Source organism: Polyodon spathula, chromosome 16 (genome assembly GCF_017654505.1).
Source record: "Polyodon spathula isolate WHYD16114869_AA chromosome 16, ASM1765450v1, whole genome shotgun sequence".
Classification (NCBI taxonomy): Eukaryota; Metazoa; Chordata; class Actinopteri; order Acipenseriformes; family Polyodontidae; genus Polyodon; species Polyodon spathula.
In genome coordinates, this window is record NC_054549.1 from 11,153,807 (window position 1) to 11,168,866 (window position 15,060).

Below are 15,060 nucleotides of genomic sequence, written 5' to 3' on the forward strand. Positions count from 1 at the left end.
AGTTGAAAGGGCGTTGTTTGGTTTTGTTGTTTCGAGGGAGAGTGGAAAGTACAGCTATGGCTGCAAGGCAGCTCTCCCTCTCTCTCTCTCTCTCTCTCTCTCTCTCTCTCTCTCTCTCTCTCTCTCTCTCTCTCTCTCTCTCTCTCTCTCTCTCTCTCTCTCTCTCTCTCTCTCTCTCTCTCTCTCTCTCTCTCTATGTCTCTCCCTCTCGCTCCCTCTCTCTCTCCCTGTGATCTGACTGCTCCAGCAGCCTCCCCTCCTCCTCTTGTATCAGCACCGGATTTGCAGGGTTCCCACACAGAAACTTGCCAAAGTAAACTCACAGAGAGGAAATGAGGCCCTTTCTTTCAGCTCCATCCCTCGGACCTGGTTCAGACCAGTACTTTCCAGTTTTGCGAGGGGTGGTGGTGTAGGGGGGTTGGGGGTTGTGGTGATTAGGCTACTGGAACTGCTCCTTCTTTATTTATATCCCACCCCCATCCCCATCCCAGTGCCATGTAAAGGCCTCTCTGTCTTGGGCAGCTTTCCCATGCTGGGGTTGCAGTTTCAGCAGGGATGGATAAAGCAGACATCTTGTGTTATTCTGTCTTTAATTATGAAGAACAGACGGTTCAGTCCACACATGTATGTAATGTACACTTTTTTTATATGTATATTATTTTGCCAGGAGTGGTAAAAACATTTTGCAAGGATGTGCACGAAACAGGGTTTCAAATGTACAGACAGTTTGGGTATGGTCAGATGTTGGGGACGGGGGACAGGGTACGGGACACACACACACACACACATGCACACCTGTGCTCCGCAGCGTCTGTGGCGCTTCTTGTTTTCGGGTTTCTAGAAGTCCCAAGCCCAGCTGTAGAGCTCAGCTTCCCTTTGATGTGGCTCTGAGCAAGGACCACGTCAGTGTTTCTTTCAGCTGAGATCATAGTCTCATTTAGCTGGCTGGGCCCTTGTTGTGGTGTCTGGGAGTGGCTCCAGTTGGAGGCTGTTATGTCTGGTACTCGGACTCTTCCTGGAACTGAAAACCTCAGGCTAGGAACAACGCTAGACAGACCATTTTGGGAAACCAAATGTGTTGTCAGTAATAAGAGACTCATCTCGCAAATCGATTCCTAGAATCCTTGTTCCTGGAAGGTGAGTGGGTTTAGGGGTGGGCAGGTAAATCAGGTTAAGGTTTACGAAGAAGACCAAGCCTGCTTTTAACCCCACATTCAAAATGTAGATCCTGTTTACTTAATTCACTAATCAGTAGTCACAGTTCTAAAAAAAGACACTGAAAGAAACTTAATGAAGCGAGCAAGATTCGAAAAAAAGGCAACTTTAATGTGGCAATGTTTTAAATAATTTCCAGTGATAAAAAACAAGACAACCATTAAATAGTTTTAAATATTGGTATATATTGTTTAAAAAAAGAATAATAATAACATTTTTGAAGAATTAAAAACTTATTAGGGCTACTCTAGTGTACAGAATAATAATAAAAACTCATGCTAGTTTGCATGCATCACATACTTGCAGCATGCAGATAATATGCAAAAATGCACAGCATTCACTTTGTAACATGCAAGCTGCAGACGGAAGGGGAAATCTTATCCACATACTGTAGATGCCTTGTAGACCATGGATGTGAAGGGAAAAAAGGATCTAAATTAAGGATTGTTTTAATTTGCTTTTGGGCCAGGTGATTCGTTAAGTTGACACATTAAGAATCAAGACCCTTGTGGTAAAAGGAATTTACTCAGTGTTGGTGCTTAGATGTATTTATTGCCAGCTATCTTAATAAGCTAGCACTGTACCTGCAAAACTAATGCTTGTTTCCAGAGATATATGTGCCTCTGATCTCATGCTGGCTGCCTCAGACAGTTTGAAATGCCTGTTTTGCCTAGCAGGATCAGATCCAGACACAGTGTACTAATGCACGCTGTTCTCATTTTGTCTGGTGCATAGTTTTCTGTCCTCTGCAGGCTAGTCATCGAGGTTAGGGATTCGAGCGATGCAAATTAAAAAGAGCTTACGCAGCAACAGCAGGCGTGATTAAAATAGATGCAATGGTAGAGTATTAATTCTCTTTTATTTTTACCGAGCCTTGGGATCTGAAAATGTATATGAAAGGTAAACCCCCGTGTTTGTTTGAAGAGTTTAACTGCAATGAAGAGTGGTTAGGAAGAAAAGGCATGCAGGTATGTAAGCTTGTCTGTGTGTTTTAGGATGTGAACGACCTGGAGTTGTGATGCAGATAATTAATCTTCTAGGAGTATGAGCTGCTATTCTCTGTTCTGCCCTCCAAAATAATTGGTGTAAAAGTCACCTTTATTAGAGTCGGCATCTGACTGCAGTGCAGCCTTCAATCCATTAGCACAATACTCCAACAGTCGTACTGCTTTCATTGGAAAAAACACCAAACTCCCTCAAATGTATTAGTAATCTTGGTTGCCATACCGACAGAATGTTCCAGTATTTTTTATTTTTTTTTATCTCTTCTTGACTCCCTCTACTCTTGTGCTCAAATTGGATGTTGTAACACCCTGACCCTTGTTCCCAAAGTTCCCGATTTACCCAATGTTACCTCAGTGCACAAACAAAGGTTGAGGCTCTGCAGCGATTATGAACACTTATCCCCGACACATTTAAAACCACTCTGCAGCGTGCGTTTCTTGGAAGGTAATCTCACAGATTTCGAAAGGGAGTTAAAGATAGTTAAGACTTCGTTATCATAATTTCGGTTTCAGAAACAACAACAATTAATTGCAATTAGCTGCCCCACCCTCTAGATCCAGCCCACATTAAGCAAACCATTTTACAGAGCCTGAGAACAACGAAAGGAATAAGACACGTGCACTGGTTAGTTTTAAAGAGTTTATACTGCTATTTAAGTATTTTTCTAATGAAAAAGCAAAGTTTCTTTATACTTTTTAAGTCGTGTCTGACACCTGCTCATCCGGGGCAGTCAGTCTTTGAGGTTTGCTGAAGCGACAGCAGACAGGGGTGCTCTGGGTTTCTGCGGTTAGCGCTCAGTGAGAAACCCTGTTGCCATAATTTCCACCCAAGAGCTGCATCGAGCTGTGTTACAGGAAGGCCCACCCTTCCGTTTAAATGCCCCAGCCGCAGAGCTCGGAAGAGGCCACTTGCAGGTCATGGGAGGGGTGGAGGGAGCTGAACCACTCGAGACTGCGTGAATTGAAATCTAAAGCCTGCCTTGCTTGCAATCCGTGCCTGTTTCAGCTGAAATACACTACAGGAAAGTTGCCGTGTTAATAAGCAGGGATTGGAGTGTTTAGTTTACCAAAGAATATTATTTGCACTTTGGAAAGATCGCAACCTTTAAGACCATTTGACATTATCTCTATCACTTTACCCCCAAATACTTTGGTGTGTTTTTTTTTTTTTTCTTGTTTTTGTTTGGACAGTAAATCTTATAATCTGGGTTGAAGGAAGCTCTGACACTAAGCCATCTAGGTGGGAGTTTAGCTTTCTTTACTAAAAGATCTTCGTGACTGACCTCAGAGAGGCGCTTGAGCGAGGGTGAGAGAAAGGGCGGAGACTCAGAGAGAGTCAGAGCGAGGGGTACAGAACATGCAGGTCCTTTAAACATTGATTCTCTGCCAAGTGCCATTAAAAAAAAAAGGCAGCAAGTGTTTCTCTGTGGGTCAGTGCACCTGCTCTGCGGCTGTCAGTTCTCCTCAGCGCTACAGTAATAACCTGGCTGTGAGGACTCTCCGCTCAGGGCTCTGCTGGAACACTGGCTTTCATTACCAGACACGGGCACACGACACACAAGTCCTTAAACTGAAGAACAATGAGGGGACTCTGCAAGGGGGTTCATTAACTTCCCTGCATAACGTGAAGTGGCACTCTGCATAGCCCCCGCCTCTATTTGCATGACAATCAAATTATGCAATCACTGCTAATTTGGAATTCAAACGGTCAACATGGATATTTTGGTGGCGATTTGCATTGTTTATATGCATGTTTTGATTTGATTAGGTGTGCGGGGTGAGGTTAGGGGGCTCTGTTCTCTACATATACTTTCATGCCAGGAATTTTTTGGAAAAGAACAGGGTTCAACAAGTCGAGGCATGTCTTTCTGCACACCTAACCCAAAGAAAGCCTTATCTCAGACGCTCCGCCCAAGCAATATAAAACAATCCTGGTGTGCTGATAAAGATGGAATGAGGAGTAAGTTCAATAAAATCAAAGTGTATTTCCGTTTAATACTATAGCAAAACATTTGTTATCCTAAGATTTCGTTTTATTACGATACTCTCATAATGCTCTTCTGACTGATGACCGTTAATTGCCCTCCAGATATTTAGACCTGCCATTACTCCAACTTGAAAGTGATGCTTCTTGCTTTTTTGCCGGGCTTGTTGGCCCCATGGAGTCTCCCTGGCTCCTGTCCAGAGTTTAGTCTCATTTCCACATTGCCAGTCTGAATATGTTACAACTTGACGCAGGCATGCAGTACTACCTCAGCCAATGAGCTGTGTCCCTTTTATCGGCTGGGTAACATGTATTGCGATTTCTCAATTCGAGTTAAGACAGCAGATCTGTTTTCTGCAGTAAAATCACAATGAAACAAGCTAGATTTTGATGAACTTTACTATTCAGCTGTAGCTCAGGGATCGATTCCCACTACCTCTCAATCCGAGATTACTGCAGGACTGACGTCGGCAAACATGCCCTTAAAAAAAACATTAATGTATACAAGCTAAAGTACAAGACAGTGACCATCATAAAACCGTATCCCTTTAAATATGCAAAAGCCTACAACTCACTTCAGAGACCCCCTGCTGTTTGTTATTACACTTGACCCCCCACGAGTTCAAGTCCTATTATAGTAGCATGTGATTTAGGTCCCAAAATGGTCGTCCCCGCTCATAGTCTGAACAAAATGCACAGCTAGCAGACAGGAGGAGGTGGCGGTTGAGAGAAAGCTGGCTTTGCACCAGCCCGTCACCACCTGTTGTGCTTCTTCTGCCTGCCCTAGCCCCAGAGCGGACAGGCTGGGGATGTCAGCAGGAGTTTGCCAAATACCTTCCCGCTGCAGTCACCACCGCTGTGCCAGAGAGAGGGAGGAGGGACGGGGTGCGGAGGGGGGTTATTAACTGTATAAAAGTAGGTTTGCTCTAATGAAATCTGTCTGCACACTTTATTTTTTACCCAGTACTTTGACTGGAGAGTTACTGGAAACATCAGTTTCTTAATCGTTGTATTAAACATATCAGCAGTTATTGTGCAGTTTGCACTGGCAACTCGCTCGACGAGTACAGCAGCAGTGGCATTTCTTCTGCAGCTATTGGAATTCAGAAGGGACCCCCTGACTAAAATAGCGTGGAAGGGTTGCATGTGAATGTGTTATGGCGCGCAAACACGAGTTACGATTCATAGTTCATGCCAGTTTAAAAATAAAAGGATGCAACTGTTAAGACCCATATAGACTCCCCAGTGTGCTTTCATTTTGAACTTTAATTTGAGCTGGGATTATCACAATTTGCATTGTCTCTATTTTGAGCGATATAAAAAAAAGGTTGCAAGCAAAGAAAGTTTTGCATGCTTATTAACAACAATAAGCCATTGCGTCTTTGTTTGTTTTTTTTTGTCCTGATGTAGATTAATTTTTGTTTTTTTTGTTTTTGTTTGAGGTATATTTAGAACCCGGTATTTTATATAAATACTTAGAAACCTTTTTACACTGCTAGCTTTCAATTCATGATAGCACACAACCAAGCTGTACCCTTCTCTCAAATTGTTCCCAGCCTGCATTACGCTGATGTTTCAGCTTTTTCTAGTACAGAGAAACAAAGCTGCATTCTGTCACTTTATCCATTATCCAGTGCAGCTGTTGGGACTGAAGTCATCCACGCAGCAACTACAGTACACATCATGCAACAAAATCCCCCTCTATCTTCATGAAATGTCTTTGCACCACTAAACCACATTAAACAACAAAGAAAATAAGCAAGGCAGGCAGGTCAGTCTTCCCTTGCTTGTTCCGTCCTCCCTCTCGTCTCAGAAGCTGCTGAAAGGTAATGCACAGTGCTTTATACAACGTGTCTACTACACTGATGCTATCTGCAAGGCCAAATACAGCTGCAGCTATTAAAGCTGGCTGACACAATGACACAAAACCTTGTTAATAAGCGTGGCTGCAAGGCCTTGACTTTCATTGTCATCATTAAGAGATTTCTTCTTTCTGTTGCTGGTATTTGAAAGCATGTCCTGAGCTGGGCGGTCTTGTTTCTAGTGTGCTGTCCTGCTTTCATCTAGTTTAAACAAAGTGGAACGGTGGCAAATTGGGTCTCAATCTGCAAAACTGGTGTGGTTTAGCCGGTCACAAACCCAGGTGCTTATAACACTGAAACGGCTTTGGAATCGTGTTAGAGGAAAAACTTCAACTTGCTTGTCTGTCTTTTTTGAAAGGCCATGCTTAAATTTGTCAGTAAAATGACCCTGTCAGGGTCGGATCTGTTAACTGCATCTGTCAGTCCTGGAGACTGTGTTGTAATGGCTCCGGCTCCTGTCTCCGTGTCAGGATTGTAAATCGAGGCCGCGGCTGTAATTCTGGAGACTCATGGAGCTGGGAACAGGGAGCTGTAAGGGTTAATGCCCCTGAACGGTATGCTATCGAGGAGCAAATCAGTAAATAGATGCTATTTAAATACCTGTCTCTGCATTTTAATTAGCTTTATATCTATACAGCTTCTATTCCAGTGATAATGGAAAGACTGCTGTGGGTTCATATTTAAGTGATATTACCAGGTTGGCAACTTTGCAGCATAGAAAGCTTTGAAATAAAGGGTTTAGTGTTGTTAGCAATGGATTGTCTTTGAAAGCAGATATGCAATTCAGGGAGAATTTTGGGGTGTTTTTAAGTAACAAGAAAATATTTTGTTTTTGTTTTTTGTTGTTCTTCAGACCTCAGATCCGATCCCAGCAAAGAAGTCTAAACATGAAGATCCTTTCTCCCAGTCTCCAACAACAGACAAGGAGAAGCAACCTGATTGGCTACGGTCTCTCGCCTCCTCAGCCAATAAGGTGCAGTGATGGAATGGCACATTTTTCTCTTTAGTTTTGTTACTGTGGATTAACCGGTCCAGCATATCTTGGCAGATGTGCTCTTGTCTTCGGGCAGAAAGATGCAGACTAGAACTATGTTGTTTGCTGTTCTTTACACGGAGCATTTTTCAAAGGATTCGGTTGGTGTCAATGGCTGTATATCAGCCTTGGCAAGGTGTTGACAGATTCTCCTGACTCCCAAGAGTATAGTAGCCTCTGTGTATTGCAGTTAGAGGCTGCGTTCTTCAGATGAGATGTAAACCCATTACCTTATCTGTCTGGAGACTGATAACAGATGCAGTACTTGTGGGAAAGGAGCCTGTTTTAGGAACAAGTTTGTGCAAGAACAGTACGTATCCTCCAAATTTTGTGACACACAGGTTTCTGAATGTGCAGTTCTGCAGAAACTCCAAAAAACTTACAGGAAAGTTTAGGAAAACAACTTGTGGATGAAACAATAAACCTGTTTCATTGAAATATTTTCATTTGGACTGTTTTTGTTTTAACTGAATAGATGCAGAACACATTGCTGTCTTTACCAATAGTTTAACCCCTTAAGGTACACAAGGAAGTGAGTGCATGTTGTTCAAACATTTTCTTCTTAAATTTGAGAGTGATTCAAGTATCACAAGGAGGAAACTGACAATTTGGATGTCCAGATCCAATCTGCCAGCACGTTTTAAACCACGTTTCCGCGACCCTCGTTGCAAAAATAAGAAAGTTAGCATAATTTTGATTTGTGGGACACATATGTACCTAAAAGGGTTAATCATGAACAAATTTCAATAAGGGATTTCAGCTAATCGTTTCCTTCTCTGTTTTTCTTAGCAGGCCATCGGCTGTATCCACCCTCGGCAGCGGCCCTCAGCTTTCCGACCCTGGTCTCCTGCAGTTTCAGCCAGTGAGAAAGAGACCGCTACACATCTACCAGCTGCGGTTCGAGACAGGTATGTGGGACAGCTAAAGCTTCAATAGCAAAACGCTGCCCTTTTAAAAGTTCACAGCGGCACACCATGGTGTAGTAAATGCCCAGATAAATATAATGGTAAAATCTGTGGCAAAATTCATAAGCATGGCAACCTGCAAAAATTCTGTGTCATTTAGTATTTTAACCCTATAGAAGGGTGGTTCTGATTTACTAAGCTTTTTTGCTTTTGCAAATAACACTAGTCAGTGTTTTATTTATTTATTTATTTATTTATTTTTAACATTCTGTGTTTCATTTCTGCTTTTGAAATATTTGATAAAGCTAGTCAACACACCATATGTATTTGTTAAGTAAAATAAGGGACCAGAAACTGCTACAGTACATGACCTCGCATTTTCATTCAAGTGTTTTGACTAAGAGCAATGTAGGCTGTGCTGGCTTTCAAACTGAGTAGTGTTGATGGTACTCATGTCTGTAGAGTCAGCCCGCACAGGGAGTGATGTGCACTCTGTCAGCCTCATTTTTACATTTCTGACATTACTTTGCATAAAATAACCCCCCCCCCCCCCCACACACATGCTGTAGGTGTCTGAGTCTGCAGGGTCCAGACATCCACATATTGCATGCTTGTGGCACTGCTCATAGCCTTCATCGCCCACACGTCACTGCGCTGTCAAGGAAGGGTGTGGATAGGTTAAACAGAAAGGGATTCATTAACTATAAAGATACATCAAAAAGGCTTTAAATAAGAAAACTTTCTTGGCATGTCTGCTGTTTTTTTTTTTTTTATATATGCTGACATACTGATAATAAATTGAATAATAAGCGAAGACACTGTTTTGTATTGTGGTTATTAAATGAGGCTTACAAATAATGCAGAATGTGCCCTGCACAGAGAAGGCTTATTCCAGGGGAGGCCGTAGTCGACCCTTCCATCCAGTCCTCTTCTAAATTATTAGATATATAATTTTCTGAAATAATGAAATATATCATTTTACTTGTTAAACCTGGAGTGAAATGGCCCTCCAGTACCGTGACTGGACACCCCCTGGCTTTCACAATGGTAGCTAGGTTTTGTTTAGTTTTTAACATCCAGTTTCATACGTGTCTTCCTCTGTTTTTGCCACAGCTTATACAACTACAAAAGCTTAGAAAACTCTGTGGCTCCCAATGTGGCCCTGACGCCCTTGCCCCTTCAGAAGGTGGAACAGCATTCCCCGTCCACGCCAAGCGCCTCCCGGGGAAACAGCAGCGAGGCCCCAAGTGACGCCGGCTGCAGCAGGCCACGCAAACGTCAGCTCACCGGCGAACCCCAGCACGCCTCGGAGCACCCCAGCACAGCCGTGTCCACCAGCACTGCCCCCCAGGAGGACAAAGACTCGGAGGGCGAGATCGAGGTGGAGAGCCGAGAAGAGTGTAAGTGACCCTCAGGTCTGCATGGTCCCTTAGGGGACGGAAACAGTTATCTACTCACTAACTAACTGCAAGGGACGCTAAGAAAGTTTATCAGCAGTTTATCAGCAGTGAAAGTAATTCAACTGCAAAGCATGCATAATTAACAGCTGGGACTTTCTCTCTCGTTGCCCTGCAGTGACACATACTGTTTGTTCCTTTTTCCAGTTGCATCGTCCCTGTCCTCCCTCTCCTCCCCTTCCTTCACCTCCTCGAGTTCATCAGCCAAGGACCTGAGCTCACCGGGGACCCAAGCTCCGCTGTTGGTGGGGGGTATCTTTGACGGGCCCATCGTCCTCGGTGAGGTGCCCTGCGCAGGGCTGGAGACTGAGCTGGAGTCCCTTAGGCAGGCCCTGGACAGTGGGCTCGACTCAAAAGAGGCCAAGGAGAAGTTCCTGCATGAGATCGTCAAGATGAGGGTGAAGCAGGAGGAGAAGCTGGGATCAGCCCTGCAGGCCAAACGCAGCCTTCAGCAGGTGAGGCCACACAGTATTTGCAAAGATAAACAGCCCTGCCTCTGCTTAGTGTTAAAACATTCCAAGGCTGCAGCACAGCAAGGTCAAGTGACTCGCCCTCAGGGGCGCACAATCAGTGGCTGAGAATGTCCATGGCTGTAATCACAAGACTGAACAGGGACAGTGGCAAACCAGAAAGACTGGTCTACAGCAAGCTTAAAATGAGCAATCTCCTGCAGTTTTAGAAACCTTATTATAAAGACACAGCAGGAGTGAGCAGCTCACTTCACAGTGCTCATCTTACCAGAAGAGCCGTGTGCCAGTAAAGCAGCAGAATGCATTATTGTTAAGCTCAGCACTGACAGGAGCGTAACCCCGGTAAGCTGACAGAAACGTTTGTGCTGTGAAAGGATTTCCCATGAGCAGGCCAAGGGTGTTACCGCAGAGAAACAAACTGTTAGCCGGTAGGTTTCAGGAGGGAAGGAAGCCCAGCTTCTGGTCTCAACTTTCGGAAAATATCTTAACCCCTTTGAGTCCGGATCCTAAGAGCACCACTACAGCGATAGTTAGCTGTGCTTGGATTGCCAGTTTAAAAAAACTCACTGAACAAGTGAGGGCACAATCCTTAATGACTGATGTTAAGTTCTGGCTCTAGGTTAAATTGATTACCATGGTGCAGTGTGCCTTTGGTGTCTGGAGAGATGGTAAATGTAACTTGGTACAAGAATAGCTACCGTGACCAAAGTTTTACACCAATTAAAGGTGTGATGAGAGAGGTGCTCTGAAGCAGCAGGGTCCTATTGATGAAAAAATAACCAGTTTTTTTTTTTTTTTTCAATTAACATTTGGGGTGATGCTTTCAAAAACAAGTGCTTGCTCATGATGAATTGAGGCTAGGTTTTAATATGAACGGTGGGGTGTCAGAATCGATTCAAGCAATAACGGTGCATGTAATTGCATTTGAGGGGCTTGTTATTAAGTGTTCACTCCGTATCTCCCCCCCCCAACAGGAGCTGGAGTTTCTGAGGGTGGCGAAAAAGGAAAAGCTGAGAGAAGCGACAGAGGCCAAGCGCAACCTGAGGAAAGAGATTGAGCGCCTGCGCGCGGAGAACGAGAAGAAGATCAAGGAGGCGAACGAGTCGCGGATACGACTGAAGAGGGAGCTGGAGCAGGCCAGGCAGCTGCGAGTGTGCGACAAGGGCTGCGAAGCAGGGAGGCTGAGGGTCAAATACTCTGCACAGGTATGGCGGCTAATGCCTTACGCACCGCAAGATAGCTGCTCCACGGGCTGTGTGTTAATCTTCAAAAACAGATTATTTACTACAACGTGGATCCACGCTATTTAAATTGTATTTTAGCAAGGAGAGAAGTCATCAACAGGATTGAGTAAAAGGCCCTTTAAGATAAAAACAAACACAAATGTAATGTTCTACCATTGTAAGTATGTTGTTCTATTTTTAAGCACAGCAAGCAGAGTCCATAGCAACTGGTTTAGCAACACAAATCATATGTACGATTCTGAATCTGTAGCTTTGCAACATCAGAACTGAAGAGATGCAGGATGAGATGCATCTTCTGGTACTGTCAGCAGATGCATGATTATTTCTATATTATTAAGGATATACTGCTGCTTTCAAGGAAAAAAAAAACAGATATACATTTCTTTGCATTGTATTTGATCAACAGAATATACAGACTAGAAAAAAAATAATGATGTGAAATTCAAACACAGCTAAAAAAAAAGGGTGGGCAATTATATATATATATTTTTTTTTCGGTCCGAGTTTTGCAAGAAGTGGGAGTAGCCCTGAAAGTACTGATGAGAGATAACACAAGCTCAGAAAGGAAACAGGAAGTGAGGTTGACTTCCCCTAGAGCATCATGGGAAGTCTCACCGATAAGAGGAATCCAGACTAAACAAAAACCCCACAGTGGGAACCGCATACCGGGAGTGGCTATTTCTTAACCTCGCTCGCAGGCGACAGACAGCAAGTGCTGCTTCAGCTAACTCACTAGGCGCCTTCTTCCGATAGAAGAAAACCTCAAAAACAACGCCCAAATGACTTGTTTTTTTCGAAATTTTCCTGTTTATATGTCAGTACATTTTGGAAAGAGCCTAACAGCATGCTATTAGGAGTTTAAAAAAGGAAGCGCCTGGTATAAAGCACACTCCTCTCCCACAAGTATTGAAAAGGTTTGGCCGTTACTGTTGATTGTGAAAAAACAACACTCCCTGTCTTAGCACAACAAAAGATATTTCAGTATAAGTTAATTCATGAAACCTATTTAAGTCTTGATAGTCATCCCCAGCAAAGCTCCCATTGTGTTCCAACCAATGGCACTCACAAGGCCAGGACAGGGCTTTTCAGTCAGAGTGACAGTCCTGGGGCTCTATTTTGAAGCCATTCGTGTCTGAATAGGAACATAGAAAAAAAAAAAAACACACTATAATATTACAAAAAAAGGGGTAAAACTTTTCTTTCCCTGAATTTCTTGGTGTTTTATCTCACTGGTCCATGCTATCTCATTCTTCTGTCAGCCCACCCCTGCGCCTGTCAATTAGTCACCCCCCCCCCCCCCCCCCCCCCCCCCCCCACATGGTTCCACCCGCTCATTGTCAACCTTGTCGCCTGGCGTCTCATTCACACACACACCCTCAATGTAGAGCTTCCTTACTGTCATGCTGCCCACAGGTTCTCACGCGCTCACACACAGACGCACGCAGTCCCCACCTGTTCACTCTCTTGTCTGTTGGAGAGACAGAGAGTCCTTAACAGAGAAGCACTTTAAATGGAAAGCCATTTCAAATCCCAGTCGGGGGGGCGGGACTGACTCAGCAGAGATTTGAGGCTTACTACTGTACTGTTTGAGGACTTTGGGGCTGGCTGAAGCAGTGCCTGGCTGTCTGGCGGGTAAAAGGATAAAGCATATGTAATGTATAGACATTTTAAATGACTGCATTGGTATCCATTTTTGATGCTGGGGAGCCCTTGCTGTCACGCGATTCCAAACGACAAACACAATGACCTAGTAAGATCATTGCAAATTGAAGGGTGTGAACAACAGGCCTAGATAAAGCTATCCCCTTAAAACAGCTAAGATACAGGGTTACCAGACCTCCCAGGAAGACCAGTTTTCAGTTCATTTTTTGCCCCGGTCAGAAACAGTGAAATTGTCCCGGTTTTGCTATTGCATCCAGTTTCTTTTTAAACGTTAAAACTGCATCATTGTGCTCAATAAGTTAAAGTGATTTATCAGGTTGTGTTAGGGCCATTCAAAAATAAAATTAACAGTCTTGTGAACTGTTTGTTTAATCATTCTGATTATGTGTACATCACATGTTTAAATGGTAACAGCTGATCTAGTTTGTTTGTACATTAAACATGTTTTAATAGGATCATACTAGAAATACAGCAATGAGTTGTTGTTATCTTCAATAAATACAAACAAACGTTAATTTAATGGCTTCAGAGTTGCTATGGCGTCAGTTAATTTTAAAAAGAATTGGGTGATGGAAAACAATCCAGATCGTGCAAAGACGTTAAGGTGTGTTTTCCGTTTTGATTTTTGTTCAGATCGAAGACCTGCAGGTGAAGCTGCAGCACGCAGAGGCGGACCGGGAGCAGCTGCGAGCGGACTTGCTGCTCGAGCGAGAGGCGCGGGAGCACTTGGAAAAAGTCGTCAAGGAGCTGCAGGAGCAGCTGTGGCCCAAGTCAGGCAGCACCAGCATGGCAGCGAAGGACTGAAAACTAAGGGCGAGAGAGAAACCCAAACAAAGATTTATATTATCTATACGCGTATACAGATAGACAGACGCTTGCGTGTCTGCGCGCACGCAGTGGTGCAAACAAAACACACAAATAAAATATAATAATAATAGAGACTTTGTATATTTACCTGGAGGAAATGTGTTACTTACTAACATAAGCACTGAAAAGCGCCTCTAATTAAAAAAAATAAAATAAATAAAATAAAGAGATGAATTTAAAATAGCACAAGCAGTTTATTGTGCCTAACTATTTTCCACTGAAAACCACATTTTGGATACAGACTTTTCTACAACTAAAAGAAGTACATAAACGAAATGAAATCACCCCGGACCACCTTTACAAGTGCAGCAGCATCGTCAGAAAGCAAACAAAGACAACAAAATTGAAATGTCAAGGTGCCCTCAACTCTGTTTCTGTTTGTTTGTGGGTTTTTTTGTACGATTTTCTCTTTTATTTCAAACATCTACAATGATTTTGTAATAAGCTATTTAAGAGACTGTCTATATTAGAGACTTGAGTTTTAATATTATTTGTATATATATCTATATATTAATTATATATATATATATATATATATATATATATATATATATAATGTGTTAATGGTAATGGACCCTATTACAAAATAAAAAACGTTTTAACAAGAGACTTTCTTGTGACTCTGAGCTGCCCACTGATTCTTACTGACATCATTGTTCAATTGATGCAACAGAAGCCATCATTAAACCTTAAACAGCCCGGGGGGGTGGGGATTATGTGTTTTTAATATTATTATTTAAAGAACAAAAGTTTGCTTTTTTATTTTTATTTTTTTGCAAGAAATGATGGAGAGCCCAGAGTATGGGAGGAGAAGGCCTTTGATTTGACTGACCTTATTCTCGTTTTGGAATTGCAGAAATACCACGACACAAGTATCGCTATTTTGAAAACGTTTAAGTTAAACTGAGGTGATCATGGGCACCTTTTGAAGAGCACTTCGGTTGTGTTTCAAACTGTTTGGGACTCGTTCCAAAATATTTTGTTCAAGGAGCGATTTCTTTTGTCAGCTTATCTTTATCAATGCTGTTATGAGCATGACTACATTTAATATTTTACCTTTGAATACTAAAATAAATTATTAAATTGCTGCTGTTATGAGTTACCATGGCCATTTTCCTTTTCAATACAATCATTGGAAGCTTACACCTTTAGTGAGAACCACAATGTCGCTGGGTTTTTTTTTTTTTTTATTAGTATAATTATTTTTTTTATATATATAATGAATCGCACTTTGTCAAAATACTGTATTCTGCATTGCATTCCCGCTTACTGTTTATGCCTTTCGTTTTAAGAAAATGTACTTGCTAAAAAAAAAAAAAAAAAGACCTCTTTTTACACCCATTCATGTGTTTCGTTT

General features: G+C 42.6%; 1 protein-coding gene across 1 annotated transcript; it reads left to right on the forward strand.

Moving 5' to 3' along the window:
- The first annotated feature begins 741 nt into the window (after nucleotides 1–741).
- On the forward strand, nucleotides 742–14,167 carry LOC121328953 (ski oncogene-like). The gene is made up of 7 exons (XM_041274108.1): nucleotides 742–762; nucleotides 6,919–7,038; nucleotides 7,888–8,006; nucleotides 9,117–9,403; nucleotides 9,608–9,915; nucleotides 10,905–11,135; nucleotides 13,470–14,167. Exons 1-7 carry the CDS (start codon nucleotides 742–744, stop codon nucleotides 13,638–13,640), a joined length of 1,257 nt encoding a protein of 418 aa, XP_041130042.1. The 3' UTR covers nucleotides 13,641–14,167.
- The last annotated feature ends 893 nt before the right edge of the window (nucleotides 14,168–15,060 follow it).

Excerpts from the sequence above, each read along its gene's own strand:
- LOC121328953 (XM_041274108.1), top strand. The coding sequence starts at position 742 with ATGTTGGGGACGGGGGACAGG. Across the intron at positions 763-6,918 it reads TGTTGGGGACGGGGGACAGG|ACCTCAGATCCGATCCCAGC; the intron begins GTACGGGACACA and ends GTTGTTCTTCAG. Across the intron at positions 9,916-10,904 it reads CCAAACGCAGCCTTCAGCAG|GAGCTGGAGTTTCTGAGGGT; the intron begins GTGAGGCCACAC and ends CCCCCCCAACAG.